This window comes from Lampris incognitus, chromosome 15 (genome assembly GCF_029633865.1).
Source record: "Lampris incognitus isolate fLamInc1 chromosome 15, fLamInc1.hap2, whole genome shotgun sequence".
Lineage (NCBI taxonomy): Eukaryota > Metazoa > Chordata > Actinopteri > Lampriformes > Lampridae > Lampris > Lampris incognitus.
The window spans coordinates 26,531,933-26,557,710 of record NC_079225.1 but is presented as its reverse complement, the minus strand read 5'-3'; the positions used below and the strand labels follow the sequence as shown (position 1 = coordinate 26,557,710).

Genomic DNA, 25,778 nt, shown 5'->3' with positions numbered 1-25,778 from the left:
ACCTCTATCTGCATACTCACACCGACCGGAAACTCCGCCCACCAGGTTGTCCAGCGCGTGATCGCGGCGTAAACAGCATCCTGTCCACAGGTCGCGCGTGCAACGTCCGGTAAACAGCGGAGAGTTTTTAATTGTATTTTTTCCCCATTTTATTTTGTTTTATTTTCTTATTCACCGAGGCGGATTTACCTAACGTTTTCTAATGGAAACCAGACAACAAGGTGAGGCACGGTGATGAATAACAACAACAAAAAACACGAAGGTTTTCTCCCTCGTAGCCTTCTCGCTTGTAAGACGACTTATTAACTTAACGCCTGATGATGAACTGGACTGGCGAGTACGCAAATGGGGCACGTCGCTATCGACGGTAGGTGAGGATGGAAAACGGGTGTCATAAATTAACCTGCACTTTATTCCCGCAATATGTACGACCTTCTCTGTGTTAACTTGTCAAGGCGCTGTTTTTTGTTTTTTTTTAAGGATAACTCGCAGCCACAGCTTTGTAAGCGTTGGCCAGCATTGTTTCCGATGAGCCGTCATTGGGTTGCTGCGTTTGTGGTCGCTCGGATGACATTTGATAGTGCGCACACCTCCTCCGAACTTGAACATATAAATAGACAATGGTATAAATAGTATTTCAGCTTGCTGTCGTTTGCACAGGTCTGTTGTTTTTAACTTGTACTGTTTTCCTGTTGCAAACTTGCTTGTCGTGATCTCTCTGTAAAAACAGACCCTTAACTGTACTATCTCGTTAACAGACAAATAGATACACAACAGTGACCCTTGAAGTTGCAGAGGACACACATGCATTATTTTTTCAAGACAACATGGGAATTTCAGATCAAGTTGAGGCAACGGGCTAGATAATGTTCCCCAGCCCAGAAGTTGTAGACGGTTACAATATTGGCTCTTATTTCCCTTTCTCGTCTCCAGAGATCAGTGGCAAAAGTTGCCCTCCCAGAATTGTTGAATGATCTTCCTTTTCTAATGATTTCTTATGTTGATGTTTGATATTGAATAATGGTTTTCACTCACCATCTTCATGTGTTGGATCATATTCCTAAGTCATATTAAGACCAGGCAACACGTTCTATCTCTGCTAACAAACAGCAGGCTTACCCTTTTTAGATTCGAAGGCTTCGGGGGACTCTTCTGCCATTTACCAAGACACCTTTATGGTGATGCTCATATATCTTCATAACTGGTGTCCCCAGTTTGAGCGAGGCCTCCAACCCTGACAGCATTAGCATGCCCTGCTTACTGAGCTGTACAAGACCATATCTTCTTTGCAAATGATTTGTTTCCCACTTCAGTACATCCCCTTTGGGTTTGTCTCATTTTCTTAAACTATTGCTCTTAAGCAGTAAAAATTTCAGTTTTTCCTAAGATAATATTAAAGACTGTGAAATAAACTCATGCGTTTGTAAGGCTACTGAAATTGCTGCTTCGTATTATGTTGGCAGTTTTCTGCTCCACTTTTCACTGTTTCACGTGTTTTCTTTTATTAGAAATCCTGAACCCAATATTTAGAATTTAGTATAATGTGGTTTCTGAGCTGCTCAGTGGGCCTTTTTCAAGCCAGAAGATGCCTGTTAAGACTAACAGCCAGACTATAGAAATGATTGAGAGAGTTTGGTTTCAGATGGAGGTGGTCCCAGGGTGCTTGGATGCCATGTTAAGGGTTAGGATTAGCCTTATTGAGTTATCATGGGACTAACTCAACTAAAAATTATTAAAATAAGGGGCCCACTTCACGACCCCGGTAACATACCTGCGTACACACACAGCCTTGTAATAGCTGGTTTTATTTGTTTAGTGGCAGTGCAGCAGATTGGTGCGGTCTGACACCATCATTCGTAACTAGTGACTTGTTAGTGCACTGCGTCAGGACATGGCTTAGTACATTAAATTGTCATCTGAATTTGGCTTCTATGTGAAAGCTCATTCTGGAGTATGACACAAGGATTGTTGCATCATTTCCTGTGTATTGGTAAACCATGTGTGCCCAAACGGGAAACTTTTTAATGAAAACACTGAAACAGTCATATATGAAGGATTCCATCACAAAACTGTGTGTGAAAGCTTCCTCACATGTGTAGTTAATTTTAATTTGTGATGGAAATAGTAAGATTTTTAAACCTGATTTGTAATTTTTTTTTCCACGATTATACACTTTGTCAGTTTGGTGCAAATGGAGCCATGTACTGTGAAGGATAACAACGGTTCAACATATAATGGCCCAGAACTTTTCTATAAATAAAAGTTTTATTTTCTCTTTCGATGTAAATGCAGATTTAATTACTCAAAGTCAAGTCATGGATTGAAGAGGTTTAGGCGTCCTTGGCTAAAGTGCTGTGGCAGTTGGCCATACTGTAAATGACTTGGAATCTGTTTTAGCTTAAATTGATTTTGCAACCATATGACCAACCCCTGGCGTCTGATTTAGCATAACCACATGACCGCTGGGCCTGCTGAAGTTATGGTGGTCTTGTGATCAAAAGGATTTTTCTCCAGAGAGACCCAGGAAAAGGAGTTGGGGCAGAGAAGAGAGATGAGGCTAAACCGATTTGCTTCTTGATATTTCTAAAATTGTGTTTGGTCTGAAACTTGAACACAAGTGAAGTTGTTCAGTATAGCAAAAGTGCTGCAACATTTGTCTAATTATGATTAAGCTTAAGGGGGGATGGGGACAGGCGGGCAAACGGCAAAACAAACAGATTTGCCTGACAGATTTGATATGCAGACATCAGATCAGCTGAGAAGAATCCTTTTTTTTTTAAAAAAAAACATCTTTATGATGACGGAGATGGAGAGAGGCTTGCTCTGCTTGTTTGTTTGTTTGGTTTTTTTGGGGGGGGTGTGGACAAAATCATTAAGCAATCACTACTGGGGACTTTTGGAGAAAGCAAACTTTAAATTACTCTCAAAGGAGCTTAAATGGAAGTGATGTTTTTGTCAATATGTTATAATTTTGGTAACTCAAGAGGGTAGGAGTCAGCTGCTGGTGTTGCTTTGCAAACTGTGTAGATGAAAACACATTAGTAGGATTTTGAAATCTTAGATGATGCATCTGTGAACTTTTGAATTGAGTGTAGATAGGAAGTTTAGTAACCCCCTAAGTGAGTTTGACTCTGAGTTTTTCTAACAATGCCAGACCCAGTGACTGGCAACTGAAAACAAATAGTTCTCCTTCTTCTAGGGGGACAAGCTGTGACACAAAGGTTTGGGAAGTTGTAAAAATGCAGTGGAATGCTATCGTCATTGTTGTAGTGACAGGTCTGATTTTCAACCCTTTTGTGGAACATATTTGATCTCCCATAGAGATTTGATTTTACTGGCCAGAGGAGAAAACCTGGAAATTAGATTTCACTTGTGTAAACGACTGTGAGGTGGCCGTTTGTGCCACAAAGGCTAAGTAGACAGATTTTCTATTCCTGTGTAAATGTATAAACGGATGAGCTTAACTACCAAATTCTCTCCTTAGAGGAGCCTTACTGATAGATTATTGAAGATAGATAGATAGTTTATTGTCCTCAGAGAGGAAATTCGCTTTCACAGTTGGCGCAGACATCATACAGTAACAACAGTAGTAAACAAAGACAGAAACACACACGTACCTACAAGGATAATGCATGACACGGTACAGTCCACAAGCTGAGTTGTTCATCATCAGATTAAGCAAGAAGACTGAGTTAGTGTTTTTGTGGCTGATGGGACAAAACCTCCCCCAAACAGCCCTTTCTGTACATATGAGTGGGATGGTAGGAATGGACACTGAAATAACGCCAAGTCCCCGAAGAGTGTAAGGTACGTCAGTGTGTGTGTGTGTGATGTGTTTTGTTGCTTCCACTCACCCTGCTGCCTTGCTGTGGATCAGAGTTGTATTCTAGTGTTCTTAGTGATGTGGTTGTGGATTTGGGCGAATCTGGCTCCGGAGAGGCCTAGATTAACTCAGCCCAATACAGGGTCGAGCTGGGTAACACTCAACCCTTTAACGAGGAGTGGGCGTGTGTGTGTGTGTGTGTGTGTGTGTGTGTGTGTGTGTGTGTGTGTGTGTGTGTGTGTGTGTGTGTGTGTGTGTGTGTGTGTGTGTGTATGTGTGTGTGTGTGTGTATAACATGTTTTCTTCTTCTCACCCTGCTGCCTTGCTGTGGATCAGAGTTGTATTCTAGTGTACTTAGTGATGCAGTTGTGGACTTGGGCGACTGTGGCCCTGAAGAAGACTGGATTAACTCAGCCCAATACGGGGTCGAGCTGGGTAAGACTCAACCCTTTAACGAGCAGGGTGTGTGTGTGTGTGTGTGTGTGTGTGTGTGTGTGTGTGTGTGTGAGCGTGTTAAGATTTTCCTTTGAGTCGGTTAACAAAGCCACACACAGGGGGAACAGGGTTTAAGCCCACTTTATCTGGAAAGCAAGCCTGGGTTAAATCACATTCAGATATTCAATTCAAAATGGAAATTGAAAATTTTGCCCATTTACTAATGATAAAGCATAAACTTTTAATCAAATAAATAAAAATGTGACTTCATATAGTAGAAACATTCCCAGGCCAAAACCTTTCCAGTACTATCATTGAGAAAAAGCCACTTCCTGAGTTGATTGGAATGAACGTGAGTTGATCTGGGCCAAGAGGGGCTTAACGCAGTCACACTGGTTAGTGGGTGTGAGACCTCCCAATCTGAATAGAGATCAGCACATATCTAGATCAAAATTATACGCAAGGTATGATTCATTGATTCATCTTGTCCGATACATAGTCAGAATTAACTCATGGCATGTGTTTACCATCGCCGTTTCCATGTGCTTTAAGGATGCTTTAGCTGTGATGACCAAATTTTTTTTTAACATTTTGCTCACGTTGTTGTCAGCTCTTCAAAACCAGTTGTGAAACTGGTCAGTATATTGTAATGGAAACACAATGTGGTCTGGATGAAAAAACAGTGTGCAGAAGATGGAAAGTGAGAAAATGGGGGAGGGGGCGGGGGGTAATGCAGATGGAAATAAATCGTATTGTCATTTGATCCAAACTGTTGGTCGTAACTTCAGTAAAAGCTCAAAAGCCCCTTCGAAATGATGTGTAATTGTCATTTCACCCAGAGAAAATCTGTTCCCCCCCCCCCTCACCCTGCTCATTTCATTCCTGTCCCAAAATGGATAAAACAAGAGTTTGGCTCTCAAAGGGTTAAAATTCAAGAGTTTTTTTTCTAAAAATCTGCCTTTGCAAATCGGGTTAAATAAAGCATCTAAATGACTTAACACTAGCCAGATACGACAAACCAAGTGCCCCTCGTTTTTTTTTTTATTGAAAATGTGTTCATCTGCTCAGATTTGGATCAGGGTACAGCTTACCGCCCTGTTAAGGAATCGAACAACTCGCCAGGGGAAGACTTTGCTCAAACATCCCTAAATTGGAGCGACTTGGCAGAGAAAACAGCCACCAGTGGGGGAGAATGGGGTAAAATGTCACAGATAGGAAAGGATGGGAGCCACAGTTCCTCTCCAGCTCAGGAGACCGAGTGGGGTCCTAAGGACTGGGTGATGGCCACCACCTGGGACATGCAGCTGAACTCTACAGGTGACTAGGGACTTAGACTAGAGCCCATAGTGATTTTTCACTTCAGTAGAACATAGAGCTCCTCTTTTTAGTCTGCATACCTCTAGAGCGCTTCATGAATGTCATTCACCATTATTGCCGTCCTTGGGACCTGTAGTCATCACAGCTCAGTCTCAATAAGAAAACGTAGTCTAAAAGTCATGCAATTCACTTACACAAACAAAAACAACAAAGCTGATGATAACCAGAGGTTGTTTGTGTAGTGACTTCCGGTGTGATTCTGTGTCCAGCGTCATACAAATGTCAACATGTAAATTTGCTCTTTTTCAATAATTGATAAATCATATTGAAAGCTGAAAGAAAGAAAACCCCCAAAATGCTGCTCAGTGATTCTGAGGGCAGATAATGAGGTGCGCTATTCATCGATGAATTCACATCAAGGGAAGTGTGTGAGAAGTGGAAATGTTCAACCAAGAAGAAATATTGCTTCAACAAGTGGCTTAGTCTAGAATAGATCAGAACTTCTTCTTTTAAAAAAAAAAAACCATATTACACTGCAGTGAAATGGGAATAGCATGGTGATACAATATAGGGTCCTTATAGAATTACACCTCAACTTTTGAAAAATAATTTAAGGGATCTGTTTTCTCGACCAGTGATTCCATTTTAAGTTCTGGTCCAGGTTTTAAAAATGATAAAGACCATCGAGTCATCTAACCATGGACGAGAACGGTTCGGTTGACTGTTTACTCTAACCTTAACCAACGGAGGCAATGAGTACTATCCCATCAGAGGCAGAGTTTTCAGAATACGGGTGGGAAAAATAAGGGTTTACATCATCGTATCAAACCCACCCCGTATTAGATAATGGATTGTGATTGGCCCGACCCGGGCCAGGTTGGCTAGAAATCTGTCTGAATGGGAGGGTGGCCAGACATGTAAATGTAAAACACCAGCTCGCAGATTTGTGTGGTATCCAGGCTGTCTCATACCCACCTAAATGGGTAGAAGCCGCAACGAATTCAATTTCGGTCCCAGTTTAGGCTGCAATGAAGAAGAAGGAGGAAAAAAAATACATCAGAGCTGCAAAGAGTTAGAAATTAGATTTTCCTGTCCCTGTGTCACATAGATAGAAAAGCCTTCATAGAGCAGTCTTGAGGTTTTTGTGTGTGCTGTGTTTGAGTTGAGGTGATTTTTGTAGGTTGTGCTGCATGTTCTGTATTTAGTGCTTAGTGCTGGGCCTAGTAGCCCGAGATGGTAAATGCCAGGCTTTAAAAGCTTGAAACTGTTTTGTTGCTGAGTCCTTGCAGTAGTGACCACTGTAGTTGAAAACTTCTTTTTTTTTGTTCTTATGTATTGCTTTACCAAACAGTGGATATAACTGTTGTATCTCCAAATTGAGAGAAAAGATCCAGCTTCCATCCAAGCACATTCGTTTCTTAAAACTTTTCAGTGGGTTTGAGCCCACAGCTCGTCCTGGGCAAATGAAGGAATATAAACCTTCACGTTTATATTCCTAGTTTATTTTATTCAGGGAAAATACATTTCCAGAATTGGGCTTAGCAAGATTTTAAACTTCAGTGATGGGCATCTGAGTGGCGTGGCAGTCTATTCCATTGCCTACCAACACAGAGATCGCTGGTTCAAGTCCCCGTGTTACCGCCGGCTTGGTCAGGTGTCCTTACAGACAGTTGGCTGTGTCTGCGGGTGGGAAGCCGGATAGTGGTTAGATGTCCTGGTCGCTGCACTAGCGCCTCCTCTGGTCAGTCGGAGTGCCTGTTCAGGGGGGAGGGGGAACTAGGGGGAATAGCGTGATCCTCCCACATACTACATCCCCCTGGCGAAATTCCTCGCTTTCAGGTGAAGAGAAGCAGCTGGTGACTCCACATGTATCGGAGGAAGCATGTGGTAGGCTGCAGCCCTCCCCGGATCGGCAGAGGGGGTGGAGCAGCAACCGGGACGGATCGGAAGAGTGGAGTAATTGGACGGGTACAATTGGGGAGAAAAAAAGGGGGGGGATCCCGCCCCCCAAAAAAAACCCAGTGATATGTGATGAGGAGTAAATTGCAAGCTGTGAATGGTTTTAACTGACCTCATGCTCACCTCTTCTTTTCTGTAACGCCGACTCTTTAAGAGAGAGGACACCTCAGAACAGGTATGGAAATCCCTTTACACTCTTTTCCACGGTTGTGTGATGTGTCCGCTATAACCACCCTGGCCTGCTCCCTGAATATCCCTAGGCTCTTTTTGGAAACACTGCAATAAATAAAGATTAAATGGAGGCAGATGTGGATGCGTTATGGTACTTATTTTACCCACTTATTTCAATGTAACTCTATTCTAATGGGATGTCTGCTTCCACAACTGAACTGATATGTTGTTGTTGTTTTTTTGTTGTTTTCATTATTGGAGATAAGTATTAGGATTGCTGGGTGTTTTGTTGGTTTTTTTATGTATGGACTGCCTTTGACTGGGGACTGGGGAATTCACACAGACACTCATTCATACACATATACATACATTCATTCACATGTACACACAAATATACATCTTATGAAAAGCTTCGGTCTATTTTCAGTATGCTTTAAATATGCCTTCCTAGCTGTTTTTGCTCATTCATTCATGCCTTTTGTTTGTGTGCATGCATGCGTCCCTGCATTCATAAAGATATATGTGCATGAGACACGCTGTCTATTCGATTTAAAAGTGTGCGATATTTACTGTATTTTGGGGGTTGGAATTACAAAATGTATGGCTTTCAAGAAAGAGGAAGATAACAGCTTCCCCTGGAGCATGAAGTCATGTAACTGGTAAAACTAAATATTTCTCTATAAGTACAAAGATAGTGTGTGTGTGTGTGGGTGTGTGTGAGAGAGAGAGAACAATAAAGGAGAAGTAACAGGAAAAGGGATGAAAACTTTCTCGATAACATCTGGAGTGAAAATCTGTTTTCTCCAGTATAGGTATGATGGATCTTTCCTGTTTAGATCGATACTCCTTTGTCGAATCAGTTACTACAGATTGTTGGTATCCTCAAGTGAAGCCCAGGGGCTTTTCAGCTTTTTGAGATTCAACCCAACTTTTGGTTAGAGTCTCAAAAAGTTGAAAAGCCCCTAACATTAAATCCAACCCTCCACACTAAAAGAACTGTAACTGGAAAATCAATTTGCAGTGTCCTCTTGAAGTGTGTTGTTCTTTTGTTGTTGTTGTTTTGTGTGTGTGTGTGTGTGTGTGTGTGTGTGTGTGTGTGTGTGTGTGTGTGTGTGTGTGTGTGTGTACACATGAGCGCCTGCAACAGTCTGTGTCCATTGAGTGTCGGTCTCTAGTGTCAGTGACCAGAGTTAAATCTGGATAATCCACACCAGTTAATCCAGATTATGGTCCTACAAATCATAGCCACAGATTACATAACAAAACAGACAGAATGAGGCAGCGACTGATAGGCAACCAGACAGACCGGAAAAGACGTGTAGAAGGACACAGACATACAGAGAGCCAAAGAGGCAGACAAACACACAGACTGACAAGATTAAAGATGAAGTGACGCCCTATGAAGTCGTGATGTTAGATTTGGGGCCGCTGCACAGATAAGAAATGGGATCATGTTGAATCTGCATCTTTATTAGGTTTTAATGGCCAAAAGTTTAGTTTAGGTGTTATCAGTTGTATACCAGTGTTCTTGCCCACTTTTAGCTTTGTTTCAATACATTAATTAATAGCCTTTGTGTATTTATGTCTCACTCGCTGTTTAAAGGTTTGGATTTCAGGTGTGTCAGTTCACTTGTATTGGATTCAGATCCCTTCGAGAGGCAGACGAAGCTGCACACGTCTTGTATTTCAGCTCATATGTTTTGAGGTGGATGGAGAGAACGTGTGTTAAACTCAAAAATGCTTTTGTGGTTTACTTTTTTTTTATACGGCTGCCGTGTAGGTCTTCTGGACTCGGAGCCTTTCAGAGAGGCAGATGAGGACTTGGTGTCAGAGGTCAACCTGAACAACTCCATCCTGACAGAGGAGGAGAGAGAAGAGATCCAGCAAGAACTGGCCAGGGTACATACACACACATGCACACACCACACAAAAAAAACCAGAATAATCTGGGGCGTCCGGGTAGCGTAGTGGTCTGTTCGATTGCCTACCAACATGGGGATTGCCTGTTCGAATCCCTGTGTTACCTCTGGCTTGGCTGGGCGTCCCAGCACACAATTGGCCGTGTTTACAGGTGGGACGCTGGATGCGGGTATGTGTCCTGGTCTCTGCACTAGCGCCTCCTCTGGTCGGTTGGGGCGCCTGTTCAGGGCGGGGAGAGACTGGGGGGAATAGCGTGATCCTCCCACACACTACGTTTCCCTGGTGAAACTCCTCGCTGTCAGGTGAAAAGAAGTGGCTGGTGACTCCACATGTATTGGAGGAGGCATGTGGTAGTCTGCAGCCCTCCCCAGATCGGCAGAGGGGGTGGAGCAGCGACGGGGACGGCTCAGGAGAGTGGGGTAACTGGACAAATACAATTGAGGAGAAAAAAAGGGGTAAAAATCGATAAAAAAAGACGTTATTATGAAATTCATATTGTTACTCTTTTAGAAAACCTGGTAATACACAAAAAAACAAAACAAAACAGAATAATCAGATATACGGTACACATTGTCAGTACCTAAATTTAACCACGTTTTACAATAACATTTATGATTTTTATGTCTGGATTTGCCAAAGATGGCATCTAAATTGTATATGTGGTAGTTAGTGTTTTATATGAAGTGTATATTAAACAATGTATGCTCCAGTAGATTGTGTTGTGCTTAACATGAAGTGAATCAAAGTTGACCTCTGTGTCTGTTATGGTTATCTTGGGACTGCTTTTTGTTACCCCTGAGGGGAAAATATAATTTTTTCACTTTAAAAGCAGCAAATTCTTGAGTAAGTGGAGGAGGATAGGCTAAAAATACATCAGCTTCTGCCTGTGAAAGCTCACTTACCCCCTAAGCCAACAATTACAAAGTCAAGTGAAATCTAGATTGACATTTAGACAATTCATGAAGTGGACGTGGGCTCAGTGTGCTACACAACTAATTCAGTTGCTGAACTGTAAAGCATGGTTATGAGTTTAATGTAACCACAGTAAATGCACATATTTTCCATATTAGATTATATTACCCTTATAACGTGATTAGCAAATAGCATCTTTCAATATGGTCCATGTATTACAAGCCAGGTACATTACATAGCATATACTTTTTCTTATGGATATTGTCATTCGGTTGAGATTTGTAAAATTAAGGAATTGACATTGTGCACACTTTAAAAGCAGACATGCAAGTGCAAACATCAACAACCCTAGAAAGATTTTATAATACTATGAAAAGCAATGTTTAACTGGTACCTGTAAAGCGGCCCTTCTTGTGTTTCCCCAGTTAGAAGAGGAGATAAGCACGTTGAAGCAGGTGTTGTCCTCCAAAGAGAGGCAGCACTTGGAACTGAAACAGAAATTGGGCATCACTCCTCTTGGCGAGTTAAGGAGCAATTTCACCAGAGGCTGGCATGACATGCAGAGCTCCACGGCGTAAGTCACTCTGTGTGTGTATGTGTGTGTGTGTGTGTGTGTGTGTGTGTGTGTGTGTGTGTAAAGCTGTACGTGTGTGAAAGTGAGAGATAGGAGAGACAAAGGGAGGAGGTTAAAGAGAGAGGCAGAGAGAAATACCGAGTTAATGTCTGCTCTACAGGATGTCCATGAACGACTGAGCGAGGTAACGACAAGTAAAAGGGAAAATGAATGAATGTATGCATGTTTAATAGAGACAGAAAAAAGGCAGAGCAGAAGAAGCCAAGCTGGCACAAAACAATTTTTCATGCAAACCCATGCACTGGTGTGTGAGTTTGTGTGTCATTGTGTCTTTGTATGTACATTCAATTGGGACCCGGCAGGCTTTTTTTGTTTGTTTTCTGTTAACAGAGGTGACCTTTATTATTATGTACACATACATGCACGTGTACGCACAACTCAGTCATTGTGGTAGAAAAACTTTGTTAAAAAAAGATATAAAGCCATATAATTGACAGTACATTGTGTGTTTGTTTTGTAAACTTTGTCTTTCACACTGTAAAAGATTACATAAACCCACGTAAAAACACATAAATCAACTGCAACCCAGACAGGCTGGTTGGCTCAGTCAAGTACTGTCGTTCTTATGCTTGGTTTTTTTGGGTGAGTTTGTGGTATGTTAGGGATGTTGGTAGATTGTGGTGGGTGGGGATAACACACATGCACCACTGGATGAGCTTATGTTTTCAGGTTGTCATTTCAGCCCAGAAGCTCCCCATCTCAATTTCCTCTGGGTCCTGCAGGGGTGGTATCGGCATTGTCTGGTATTGCAGTAACTCATTGTTCAGCAGGTCATGCTCCCATGGCCCATGGTAGGGGAGCAGGTGGGCAAATTAAGGGCAGTGGGTGGGCATTAATTAAGTCATTGAGGCATTTAGTCAGAATGTGTAATGATTCAACAAATATAACGATACTAATCCACCCATAAGAGAACCACAACTACAAGCCGCCGATTGGAAACCAAACAGCCTGCATGATTAGGATACAAAGTAGAAAATGGGATTTTTCTGTACATCCCTATAGAAAACCTATAGCGGTTCCTTTGTTCTGTTTCTTTTCGGTTTCTTTGTTGTGTTGTTATTCTATGTTAAGTACACAGAGAGTCATGAAACCGTAGTCAAATGGGTGACACTGGCGCAGTGGTTAAGCTGTCGCCTCACAGCAAGGAGGTTCTGGGTTTGAACCCTAGCGTTTTCCAGTCTTGGGGGTCATCCCAGGTTGTCCTCTGTGTGGAGTTTGCATGTTCTCCCCATGTCTGCGGTGGGTTTTCTCCGGGTGCTCCAGTTTCCCCCACCATCAAAAAGACATGCATGTTAGGGTTAGTACTCCTGTCTGTGCCCCTGACCAAGGCATGGCAAGACGAACTGGAGTTGGTCCCCGGGCGCTTCACGGCAGCAGCCCACTGCTCCTAGCTGCACAGCTAGGATGGGTTAAATGCAGAGGAAGAATTTCCCCATGGGATTAATAAAGTATATCAAAATCAAGAAATTAAAAAAAAAACCATGTAGTGCAAACCTATACATGACCAAAAATCATGATTCCAATTTCTTCCACGAAACATTGTGAAATTTTAAATTTTCAAGCAGTACCGTCAAAAATAATGAATTTCAGTTTGGTCAGTGGGTCAGTTCTGAGCCGTTACCTGACGAGAGAGAGAAAGAGAGAGGAAGACGGTTAGAGAGGAGGAAGGTGATAGTAGCAAGAGGTGTCCTTTGTTACCTAGTTACACTTTTAAAATAGGAGGTCAGATTACACACCACACACACAAACACACGAAGCTTTGTGTTGCCATCTATAATAAAACAGACCACAGGGTAGCAATATCTTTTGAGAGAATGGGTAATAGTAATGCAAGATTGGATAATTCAAGCTGGATGATTGGATTGGATAATTGTGAAACTGATAACATGCATGATCAGATAGCTAGGACAGTACCGACAGATGATTGGTCAAGAATCAGAAACAATTGAGTGAGCTTTGCTTATGACTGGGACAGTGGACTCCCATGGTGGCCAGGAGGGAAGGCCTGGGGTTTTACTGGGCGGCTCCCCGCTGAGCCTCAGGATCCAGAGAAAGTGTATGAGTAACACTGGGTTAGCAGAAAAAAGGTTGAAAGACTATGCTAAGGTGGAGCTACATGCAGATTTTTTTCAGTTACAGAAGCAACAGTGATTTAATTGGCTCATGATTGGTAACTAGAGAGAGTGTAGAATTCTTGTATGTAATATAGTAGTGCTATGTGTAGTGTTGTAATTTGTGGGCGTGGTTCCACATTCATTTTCACTTGTATATGTCTGGTAACTGACACTTTTGCCATATTGCACGCAGAGGAAGGGCGTCCTGCCTGATACTGCGTCCTAACTCCACATGAGTGTCCGACTGTCACGTTGCAATGGACGCAGTCTGTCCACATTGAAACTGTCATGTAAACAAACCATGTACCCATCAACTGTGCACTCGAGATCAGACTGGAGATGTTCCTCATCCATGACACAGCACTTTTCAATGGGAGCAACAGGAAGTAAATAGAAACAGGGCATCCGGGTAGTGTAGGGGTCTATTCCATTGCCTACCAATACTGGGATCCCCATGTTATCTCCGGCTTGGTCGGGTGTCTCTTCAGACACAATTGGTCATGTCTATGGGTGGGAAGTTGGATGTGGATATGTGTCCTGGTCGCTGCACTAGTGCCTCCTCTGGTCGGTCAAGGCGCCTGTTCAGGCGGGAGGGGGAACTGGGGGGAATAGCGTGATCCTCCCACACGCTACGTCCCCCTGGTGAAACTCCTCACTGTCAGGTGAAAAGAAGAGGCTGGTGACACCACATGTATCGGAGGAGGCATGTGGTAGTCTGCAGCCCTCCCCGGATCAGCAGAGGGGGTGGAGCAGCGACCAGGACAGCTCAGAAGATTGGGGTAATTAGACGGGTACAATTTGGGAGAAAAAAGGGGGAAAATCCAAAAAAAAGAAAAGGAAAAAAAGAAACAGGGCATCTGACAAAAGCTCAAAACAGTGCCGTGTTGCACTACGCAGTGCTGCATCGTCGCGGACAGTTTGGATATTCCACTAAAAAATAAAGCCATCAAACTGATTTATGTCGCTGACACTCGCTCACGTCACATTCAGTTAGGACACAATGTGAGACATCTTTGCAGCCATTAAAAAAGTTACAATAAGATTGATATCCTGTATTTGTATATGCAAATATGTGTTTGTACTTTATACAGTTGGAATATATACATTTACATGTTGGCACAGCACCTATTATGACTTGACTCTCTCCTAATGCATGTGTGTGTGTGTGTGGGGGGGGGTGTGCACATTCGTTTATGTGCATGTTTGTTGTCTGTGTGTTAGCTATAAGAAGACATCAGAGACACTGAGCACAGCAGGACAGAAAACAACTGCAGCCTTCAGCACACTGGGTACTGCCATCAGCAGGAAGTTCGGAGACATGAGGTATGATGTCACATCCTATTTAATCAAACCTCATGGTGCCAAAGCCCTGTCACTCACACAACTTTGTACTAAAATGACTAACTCGAGCTCTAACACGGTTCGACTCATTAGTGGACATTCCTTTTTTGGAGCTAATGTGTAATAACCCATTAAGTTTGGCAGCTGTGGGAACCAGTGGCAAACTAATCTAATGTCTTCTGTGCTTCCTCTAAAAAATAACTCTAAAAATGGATAATGTCAGGCTAAAAGCCAATCTGAGTAGTAGCACATGGGGCCAAATTAAATTTAATACATCTGTAGACTTTTTTCCATGTCCCAAAACAAATGTTTCAAGTCATTTTGGATGTTTTGGCATTAAGACCTTGGAGAAAAGCCTGTATGCCAGTGGTGAAATCAGATCCCCCTTTTATCGTTTTGTATTTTCAGTCACGCACTGTGGAATAAACCTAATTCCCTCATTTTGGAATCAAGGTGTCATGCTCCATTCTTCCATGTGGCCTTATAATCTCAGTCTTTACAAGAGCCTTGTACAGTTAAGGTTGGCTTGTAATAGTGTCCATGGTGGCCCAGTGCCCTTCCCCTTCCATGTTAAGCTTATTAATGTACTCCACCCCACTCGGCCGCCGCTAACACATTTCCATAATGAACCTGATTCATGTCCAGACAACCCTCCCCTCTAAACCCCCAGCCAGCCCACAACATGCACACTTCAGCTCCATTTATCTGTCTCTGGGTCGTCCTGCTCTGTCGCTCGCATACACTCACTCTCTCTTTTTCTGTCACAAATACTGTCACACACACAAGCCAATATACTACACCTGTGTACTCTCTCTTGCTGTCTATCTTGCTCTTTCTGACTCTCTCTGTCTTTTTCTCTCCTTCTGTCCCTCTCTCCACTCCTCCACCCATCAATCCTGCCAAAAAATCACATGCATAGTTTTGACAGTTACTGTGGGTCCAAGAGAAGCTGAGATTATATAAGACCACAATAAGCTGCTTTCTCTAAGGGCTGTGAGGCTAGAGGGCGAGAGACACTCTCTCTCTCTCTCTCTCTCTCTCTCTCTCTCTCTCTCTCTCTCTCTCTCTCTCTCTCTCTCTCTCTCTCTCTCGCTCTGTCATGCATGCTCTTTTGGGCTCTCTCACTCTCTGTCTGTCTGTCTGTCTGTCTGTCTGTCTGTCTGTCTGTCTGTCTGTCTGTCTGTCTGTCTGTCTGTCTGTCTGTCTGTCTCTCTCTGTCTCTGTGTGAGCATATATTATGTATGTGATACTTTATGTGAAGTGAGTGGCTGTGTGAGCAACAGAAAACATGGGCAAAGTGTTTCTTTTTTTCTGTGCAAGACGAGATAAAGAGCTGTGTCCTGATCTCTGTGTAAGATGGAAGTATAGACAGGAACTAACAGGAAGACTGTGTGCAAATGTAAATGCATGTGAGTGTTTGTGAGAAAGGGAACATGTGTGTGCATTACTTGTATGTGCATGAGAGATAGTCTGAGGGAGAGATAAAACAGAAGGGAGAGAGGGTCAGGGGATTAAACAGGGTGAGAGTATGCCCTGTAAGCAGGATAAGGGCTAAATTGATCTCAAGTCCATTTTCTGTCTAAATTTATCTTGAAAGGCAGACTTCAACTGATTGGATAGAAAGAATCAAAGTCAATAAAGACACATGTTGGTTCATTGAAGAGGAAAATACAAAGTAGATGTCCTGTAATCTTCTATAGCTCTGTTAAGATTAGCGGGGGGGAAACATCTGCCTTTACCTAAACAGAAACAGCAATTTCTTCTTAGCCACTGCATATACAAACAGTTTGGGGAATCAAGGGATTTAATCTTGTTAGGATTGTGAGATTAGAGTATTTTCACACATTCATTTTCTCCAGGTAGTAATAATTAAGAAAAACCGGGAAAGTCCTCAATCATCTCTTACTGCTGTGATGAAGGGTTGTCTACAAATGTGCGAGTAATGTATGGGTTTTTCTAGCCATATATGCCATGCCATAAAGACAATGAGCTTTTGATGGTTGTTTTCATTTAATATTTTAGATAAGGATAACAGAGAGGAAACAATACATTATCCTCTGTTTATTTCAGCATGTTTGGTCTTGGGTTAGTGTACCCTCGGAGGTATGTGTGTGTGTGTGTGTGTGTGTGTGTGTGTGTGTGTGTGTGTGTGTGTGTGTGTGTGTGTGTACGTGCATGTGCATGTGCATGTGCATGTGCATGTGCATGGTTTTGTCTTGCATGCACACACTTCACATGTTTTATGCTTGTGTGTTGTTTGATTTTGATGTGGATGTGTCATTTGAAGATGGATGAAATATCTTGCATGTTCATGTATACCTCAAACTGTAGATTCATTTGACACCCTTCAGCTTCAATTGATTTTTTTTTCTACTGGAACTATAACTCCCAAACAATATATGTAAGTCACAAAATCCTCTTTTTAGAAAAATGTTGAAAGCTGAGGATGTTTGATTGTGAATTTATTGTTGTACGTCAGGAATCAGGAACACTTATTTGTCATTTCCCTTCATGCACTTGTGTACATGAAATGAAACGAAATGCCATTTCCCCCAGCCCACAGCTGTACAACACAAAGACAAAAACACATCCAAAAACTACAAGAACACACATATCCAAACTAACTCATATATCCAAACTAAACAAACAAAAAAAAAATCACTGTCCAAGGGAATGAACGCCAGCCAGGATGAATGTCAGAACCTCCGGTCTGCATGGGCTAGCAGTTAGCTTAGCCCGCCTTGCTTCCGCACCACCCTCAGCGTTTTCTCCTCGGGCACAGCTCCAAGCAGGGACCGTGGTCCCCGGGCCCACCGGAAGAAGCAGGCCAAGCTCTCCCAGCCAGACACCCTCGACACACCTCCCCGCACTCCTCACGATGACATCAAAAACACCACAGTCAACGCCAGGTGTGGCCACCGCCAGACCGCCGTCGGTATTATCGGAACTGCTGGTCTGCATGGGCTAGCAGTTAGCTTAGCCTGCCCAAGTCTCTCAGCTGATCCAGTGCCAGCTCTCCTAGCCATCAAACGAAGACGAGACGTGGACAAAGACACTGCGTGGACGGTACTAGGTGAGGCCGCCGCAAATGTGAATTCGCACCACCATCTTCTGACACTGGCACAGGGTGAGGCCGCTGCAAACGCAAATTCACGCGGCCATCTTCCCACACCGGAAGCGGAACATGTCATTTCTTTACACGTCATGAACCTATTTCCCTGCGCATATCTTAACACTCAAACAGCTTGTTTTAGAACTGGCATGTGTGAATATATACCTCTGTACAATGTAAACCTGATTAGAAGAAAACAACAGTAAGAATTTTGCTGGAAAATACCAATATTAGGTGGATGCAAGTATCAGCATCAGTTTCCATATGCAGTTTATTCTGAATAGCAATGTAATGAAGATAAGAGCTATCCGCAATGCTGTGTGCATTTGATTCATTACATACAGTGTGCTGTACACTATGTGACTTTGTTCACATGGGACTTGAGCAATCTGATTTTCATCCTTACATCTTCAGGATCCCCATTTACCCCATTAAATAAGATATGAAAATACTGAAACTAATGTCCAATGGCAACAAAAAAAAAAAAGATTATCCCTACCCTGATGAATTTAGGCTTTTGATGCTATACATCTGTCGTTAATTTTGTGGTGCTGTTTTCTTTTCTCTCTTTCTGCTTACAATTAATGCTTTATTTTCCCTTTAGCTTTGCTGATGCTTAACAGCCTAACCTTCATCTTCTTTTTCGTCACAGCGGATCACCCATTTCCATCTCTTCTTGTCCTCTGCATCTTCCTCTGTCACACCAGCCACCTGCATGTCTTCCCTCACCACATCCATAAACCTCCTCTTTGGCCTCCCTCTTTTCCTCTTCCCTGGCAGCTCCATATTCAGCATCCTTCTCCCAATATACCCAGTATCTCTCCTCCACACATTTCCAAGCCATCTCAGTCTCATCTCTCTTGCTTTGTCTCCGAACAGGTTATTGTTTTGTGTAAATAATGCCTAGTAATCTGGCACGACTACTGACTCAGTTGGTGAATTGGTTTTGGTTTGTATTTTTTGAAGGGTGGTAGCATGAGGAAAAATATTTTTTGAAGTGTTGTGAGCACTGGAAAAATATTTTTTGAAGTGTGCGAGCATGGCGATATAATCCTTTGTGGAACATGTTAACTCATATCAAGTTGTTTGATAGTAAAGGTTTGTTATGCTCTGCTGTCCAGGCCTAAAGAATGATTGGTTAAATTTCAAGTATATTTCTTAAAATGTTTATTTTTCTGTTTGCCTCCCCCTGTGCTTCTCAAGGTCCAATTCAATAGGGTAAGAGTCATCAAGTCTATGTCAAATCCTTCATCCCTTCACCTGGAGCTTTAGCAGGATGTCAGATGTGCGGCACGCTTAGCAGACCATTTGGCTGTTATGTCTGCACCATAGCAGCCATCCATAGATATACTTGGGTATTAATTCAGATGCACACATTTTGTAATAGTAGTTACCAAGGCATGCAAGGAGTGGTTGTTATGCTCCAAAAACCTTGAACACACTGGAAATGTGCTGACAATCCCTGGCATAAAGGGTCTATTGAAGATCGAAGAGGTGATTACATGCTCCATTGGCGTTGCTGTAAAAGCTTATTTCTTGTACCTTGTGTTGCCACAGTTTTGTTTGACCTTGTGTGTGTTTGCATGTGTTTGGCTGTAACCCATGCTAATTATTAACTCCTCTCTCACCATGCTGTCCGGAAGCAGCTACTCTATCCGACACTCCATGAGCATGCCCACCATGAGGTAACCTAAGTGTGTCTGTGTGAGAGAGACACCGGCAAATGTCCATCTGTTTATATATTTTGTACTTTTTCTAACCTTCTTGTGATTTTTTTTTTTTAATCATTACTGGTCAGTGGTATTGATAGAGTCTATGGAAGTGGCTGTTACTTGCTGACTGAATGCTGAAAACTATTGTTACCCCTTCCTTTTATATATACACACACACACACACACACACACACACACACACACACACACACACACACACACACACACACACACATTCATTGCTCTGACACAAGCCCATAGATGGATGAACTTTTTTGGGCTGTGTTGTTATAGAGAATCTACAGAAATATTGACTGGAGACGTCCGGGTGGCGTGGCGGTCTGTTCCGTTTCCTACCAACATGGGGATCACTGGTTCAAATCCCCCTGTTACCTCCGGCTTAGTTGAGCGCCCCTACACACACAATTGGCCATGTCTGCAGGTGGGAAGCCGGATGTTGTATGTGTCCTGGTCGCTGCACTAGCGCCTCCTCTGGTGGGTCGGAGTGCCTGTTCAGGGGGGAGAGGGAACTGGGGGGAATAGTGTGACCTTCCCACTTGCTACGTCCCCCTGGTGAAACTCCTCACTGTCAGGTGAAAAGAAGTGGCTGGCGACTCGACATGTATCGGAGGAGGCATGTGGTAGTCTGCAGCCCTCCCCGGATTGACAGACAGGGTGGGGCAGCGACTGGGACGGCTAGGAAGAGTAGGGTAATTGGCCGGGTACAATTGGGGAGAAAAAGGGGGTGAAAATGCCACAAAAAAAAAAAAGAAAGAAAGAAATATTGACCAAGTTTTCGGTGATAACTACATTACAATTCATGTCACTAAAGAGAGATTGCGTCTCATATTATTTTTTCATTTGCCATGGTAAATACCTTGTTTCAATAACATGTTCATGTTATTCCTCACATACACAATGTCAAGACAATGGCAGTGAAATGTTTTCCCGCTGTGCCCCCCCCCCAGCTGTGCAAGAATATACATGCTAAAAAAAAAGTTCAAGACAAGCTAGGCATTTAAAATTTAAAAGAACGGATAAAAAAACAGTATAAACAATAACAACTTAACAATATAAAAGCAGTACAAAACAATGTAAACAATAACAACAATAAAGTGACAGTATATACACATCTGATTTAGGCGTACAGCTACAACTATCTATGCATCTGTAATCCTCCGTACCATCTGTACATCTATAAACATATGAGCAAATGTATGGACAAAATGTGTTTTGTCTAATGAGTGTTTGGGGTGATTTGTTGGTTCAGCCCCCGAGCAGCATCCTCCTCATTTAGCACCCAGACCGCCTGAGGGAAGAAGCTCCTCCTGAGCCTCTTAATGTTGGTCCTCAGGCTACAATATCTTTCTCCTGACCTCAACACCGAGAACAGGCCGTGGTCCAGGAGACTGGGGTCCCTAACTATTCCCCCTGCCCTGATTCTGCACTGCTATGTGTAAATGTCTGGCAGGGCAGGAAGGGGGCATTTAATAGCACGCTTCGCTGGGTGCACCACCCTGGACAGCACTTTACGATCCTGCTCAGTGGCATTGCCAAACTATGCCATGATGTTACCAACCAGGAGGCTCTCGATGGTGCCCACGTAAAACGTCTTGAGCACCTGTGGGGAGAGCCTGAATTTGGCCAGGCGGCGCAGAAAGTAGAGGCACTACCATGCCTTCACCGTCAGACTGTCTTGAGTTTTGTCCATGAGAGGTCCTCGGTGAGGTGGACACCAAGGTACTTGAAAGTCCTCACCCTATCCACTGGAGCCCCACTGATGGTGAGGGGGCTGAAGTATCTGGTCTGTGTCTTGCCAAAGTCCATGACCAGCTCCTTTGTCTTTTCAACATTCAGGGAAAGGTTGTTGGCCTGACACCATGAGGTGAGGTTCTCCACCTCTCCCAGGTAGGGCCTCTCTTCATTATTTCCGATCAGGCCCACCACCACCGTGTCATCAGCAAACTTTACCAGCCTGTTGGAGCTGCTGGTGGCCACACAGATGCTGGTATACAGGGAGTACAGCGGGGAGCTGAGGATGTAGCCCTGAGGGGCTCCAGTGCTGAAAGTGATTGAGCAGGATGATGTGTTTTTTATCACTACCTGAGGTCATCCTGTCAGGACGTCTTGAACCCAGCTTCAGATGGAGGAATGCAGCCCCAGGTCCTTGAGCTTTGTGGTGTGCATTTAGGGAACAGTGGTGTTAAATGTCAAACTGTAATCCACAAAAAGCGTGTGTACATAGTTTCCTCCCCTCTGATCCAGGTGGGAGAGGGCACTGTGCAGTACATGTGTGATGGCGTTGTCTGTAGATCGCTTCGACCAGTAAGCAAACTGTAGTGGGTTGAGCGAGCTGGGGAGTGATGAGCAGATGTGGTCCCTGACCAACCGCTCAAAGCACTTCATGGCAACAGAAGTCAGTGCTGTTGAGTGGCAGTTATTCAGTGATGCAGAACGGGAGGTTTTCAGCACAGGTATAATAGTAGAGGAATTGAGGCAGTTGGGGATTGTGGCTTTTGTGAGGGAGAGGATGAATATGGTGGTGAAAACTGGAGCGAGCTGGTCGGCACAGGATTAATAATATATTTAATTTAATTACTTTTATTTTTTTGTCTTATTTTCCCTCCTTCCCTCCATCCTTCCCTCCTTCATTTTTTATTTTTTTTCTCCAGAAACTCTCCCAGTTTTAGATCTTTTGAGGAGAAGGTCGAAACTACTGTGACCAACATTAAGGTACTGTGTGTGTGTGTGCGTGTGTGTGTGTGTATTCTCTATGCAGTTATCTAGATTGCATATGCTGGTCAGTAAAATCAAGTCCAACACAGTGTTGACAAGGTTTCTCTCAAAATTTAATCTGGCACAGATTATTGATAGTTTTGTTTAGAATTGTGACATAATCCCTGTCAATAACTGTAAAACACTGGATTATTTTGCCTTGAAACTTATTGCAGATGAACGATCCCAAATTTATCGTACAACAATTGCCATTAAAGTTGTTGCTAGTTATAGATTTAAATATCGTAAATCCATATTAACCAGTTTAGATTCTTGTATTTTCAGTTTCCCATCCTTTCAAAAGCTTTTATGATCTAATCACTGTCTCTTATTCCAATTACTTTAATAATGTTGCATTTAATCAATTTGAATGTTAAAAGAACTTGAAGAGGGGGCGTCCGGGTGGCGTGGCGGTCTATTCCGTTGCCTACCAACACGGGGATCTCCGGTTCGAATCCCCGTGTTACCTCTGGCTTGGTCGGGCGTCCTTACAGACACAATTGGCCGTGTCTGCGGGTGGGAAGTTGAATGTGGGTATGTGTACTGGTCGTTGCACTAGCGCCTCCGCTAGTCGGTCGAGGCACCTATTCAGGGGGGAGGGTGAACTGGGGGGAATAGTGTGATCCTCCCACGCACTATGTCCCCCTGATGAAACTCCTCACTGTCAGGTGAAAAGAAGTGGCTGGTGACTCCACATGTATCGGAGGAGGCATGTGGTAGTCTGCAGCCCTCCCTGGACTGGCAGAGGGGGTGGAGCAGCAACCGGGACAGCTCGGAAGAGTGGGGTACTTGACCGGGTACAATTGGGGAGAAAAACGGGGAGATTTTTTTAAAAATAAACTATTAGAATTACACAACTCATGTCCAGCTAATTTCAGTGAGATGTATATAAAATACTTCTGCCGTACAACAGTACAATTTCAACGTTCCTCAGCCTTGTTTGCAAACTTGACAGTATTCAGTGGGGAGACATCTGGACAGACACCATCACGTCCTGACTGTCAGTTTGACGGCAGCCAATGCTCTTCTCTTGTTCTTTGTCTCATGTGAACGTGTGTTTGTTTTGTGTGTGTGTGTGTTTTTTTTTTCTTTATGCAACAGACCAAGGTGGGGGGATCGGGTAATGGTGGGAGTTTTGAGGAGGTCCTCTCCTCAGCAGCACAGGCCAGCTCTCAGGACGCAGCCACCGGCAGCTTGACAGACGCCTCTGAAAGGTCCTGCTAGAGAAGCCATCTTTACATTGTCTTTACACTCGACTAGGATTTCTGTGCTCCACAAAAGGATTTCGGTGCTTTGTCCCCTCAGTGGATTTACACAGGCAGGAAAGCTTGTCAGCTGACCTGGTAAAGAAAAAATTAATGATGTCAAGGTATCCCATGTAGCTCCATTCCTGATTAGCAACGCACAAGATGGCGTTATGTTTACAGTGACCAGTAGTCAGGAAATGACCAAATCCTACATCGTGGAAAGGCTTTATTCTAATTTTACCTTTAAATGCTCTGACACGAGTCAAAACAACCAAATCCAGAAGCGTGTACAACTGTCGAGTGAGCTCCTTGACGCCGCACCGACCTAAATTATCAAGGCACACTTAATTTGGTGTGGTTCAAGTGTATTTTGCAAGAAATTGAAGCCAGTCACTTCCTGCTGATTCAGGGTTTACCTGCACACTTTTGAGACTTTGCTGTCTAGGAACACTGTTAGTGAGACCAGATGACTACACAGATAATGACCACTGGGATTCAGCATAAACAAGCTGTGCTGAATCCCACATGCTGTCCATGTGTTTGGATGGTTTAGTCTTGCTTGACTTGGCTCATATAATTGCCCTGCGGTAAGCTAACAAATCTACTGTGAAACCACAGCCAGCTTTCTGCATACACACACACACAACACACACACACACACACACAAAATATGTCTATCTTATCAGTGCTTTAGGAAAAATCCAAGAATCCCCGTTTTTTCATGTACTGCAATGTAAAATTTAAAGGGTTGAAATTAGAGATGGCTAATAAGGATAATTATAATATGCTTAATATTTTTTCCAGTCCTTTACATACAGGATATTTCTATGTTGCTCCAGTCTTCAATAGGAAGCAACCACCAAAATGTATACCTGTTTTTTTGGGGTTTTTTTTGGTTTTTTTTTTACAATATGAAGTTTTACAGCACGAATCCTTCAAAAAAGCAATATTTATATACTCTAAATTTACGAGTTTCTAACCAGAAATCCTGGACTGGGATTATTAAACAAAGTGCTGAGTGCACTTGGTTTTCATTCATTTTTATCCACTTGTGGTACAGACTTGATTATTTCAGTGTTGTCTAGACAGGGAACACACACACTGGATTAGTTGCTCCTGATTTGGACAGACATGAAATAATCAAATCCGAATCTGTCAAGTCTTTACTACCTGTGAAAATCTAGTCTTTTTCACGCTTATGACCCTGACATCCTTTTCTAAACGTGGTTTTGAAAAACCGCATCGGGACCAAACTCCTCCAAGCAGGTTGAGGGAACAGGGAGGAGATGTTATGTTATTTACCATGACATAAATGCTGGATGACCTTTAGTTCCTGTCTAACTAGACACTGAGGATCTGACCTAAGAGCACTTTTACATCACAGAACTGACAGAAACCTAAATGTCCTGTGATGTGAATGGCAATATGCTCCACATGATATGCAGTCTTATAATTGCTGGGAATTCAAATTTTTCCCATTTTAACAAGTCATGAGAAAATCAGAAAGTAAAACGTCTGGTTTTCTGTTCTGTGTAAATGTGGCTCAAGGTTCAGGACCACAGTTGTGGGTCTGACTCTGAAAAGTTAAATAACAGATATGCAAACGTTCTCTGCAAACGTCTTTGCTCTGCACACTTTGGGACGGGATCTCCCTTTTTCAAAAAAGTTTAAATGAATCGATGCTTCTCTCCAACAGCTGAGGGCCGGATTCACACAGGAGCAAGATGTTGGACGCCCATGTTGCACATACATAACTTTCTACTCTGAAAAGCGCAGACCTTGGTTATGTACGATTAAAAGTCCTATTCCCTGTTATGTTGCTAGTGATACAGTATTTATTAATAAACAGATATTGCATGAGTATAACCCGAAATATAACCTTGCTTCATGTCCTGTACAGCCTTAACCCCCTTGGCCATATTTGACCGTGAAATCTGATGCACATTTCATGCGTCTTACACAAGCTCAAAGAAATCTGTTTACTTTCCTTGGCTCCGTCTAACTTTTGTTTCTTAGCATTTTAGGTGGCTATGTAATGATTCGTGCCATAAAAATGGTTAGAAATCACATTCTGTCTGATCTCCCAATTTTGTCTTTCTGGCAACTGCAAGACTTCTACACCACAGTAACATGGTGCATGTATAATTATACTTGAGTGAACATTGCATTCCGTTTTGGTCTTCTTGTGAAAACTTCTGAGCCTGGATGTAAACTTAATCCATAAAGTGGAACCATCAATATTTAAATACCAAGTATAATCTAATCTAACTGAACTAATGAATGCTGTTGTTGCTGACATGGATTGC

The 25,778-nt window shown here is 42.9% G+C and overlaps 1 protein-coding gene across 6 annotated transcripts; it reads left to right on the top strand.

Annotated features, from left to right (window-relative positions):
* Positions 1-25,282, top strand: tpd52l1 (tpd52 like 1). 6 transcript variants are annotated; one of them, XR_008811412.1, is made up of 8 exons: positions 228-367; positions 9,486-9,604; positions 10,963-11,111; positions 14,507-14,608; positions 19,385-19,423; positions 22,123-22,183; positions 23,327-23,568; positions 25,169-25,182. XR_008811412.1 is itself a non-coding variant. In XM_056294445.1 (8 exons), the coding sequence occupies exons 1-8, from the start codon at positions 346-348 to the stop codon at positions 25,170-25,172; spliced, it is 609 nt and encodes a 202-aa protein (XP_056150420.1). In that variant the 5' UTR covers positions 228-345; the 3' UTR covers positions 25,173-25,282. The 6 variants fall into 6 exon arrangements, 5 of the variants coding, with proteins under 5 accessions (XP_056150419.1, XP_056150422.1, XP_056150420.1 ...); XM_056294445.1 differs by having other exon boundaries at positions 23,327-23,439; positions 25,169-25,282; XM_056294444.1 differs by lacking the exons at positions 228-367; positions 25,169-25,182 and adding an exon at positions 1-221 and having other exon boundaries at positions 23,327-23,458.
* The last annotated feature ends 496 nt before the right edge of the window (positions 25,283-25,778 follow it).

Coding starts and splice junctions, on each gene's coding strand:
- tpd52l1 (XM_056294443.1), top strand. CDS start 346: ATGGGGCACGTCGCTATCGACG. Junction 368..9,485: donor GGGGCACGTCGCTATCGACG/GTAGGTGAGGAT, acceptor GCTGCCGTGTAG/GTCTTCTGGACTCGGAGCCT. Junction 22,184..23,326: donor CTACTGTGACCAACATTAAG/GTACTGTGTGTG, acceptor TTTATGCAACAG/ACCAAGGTGGGGGGATCGGG.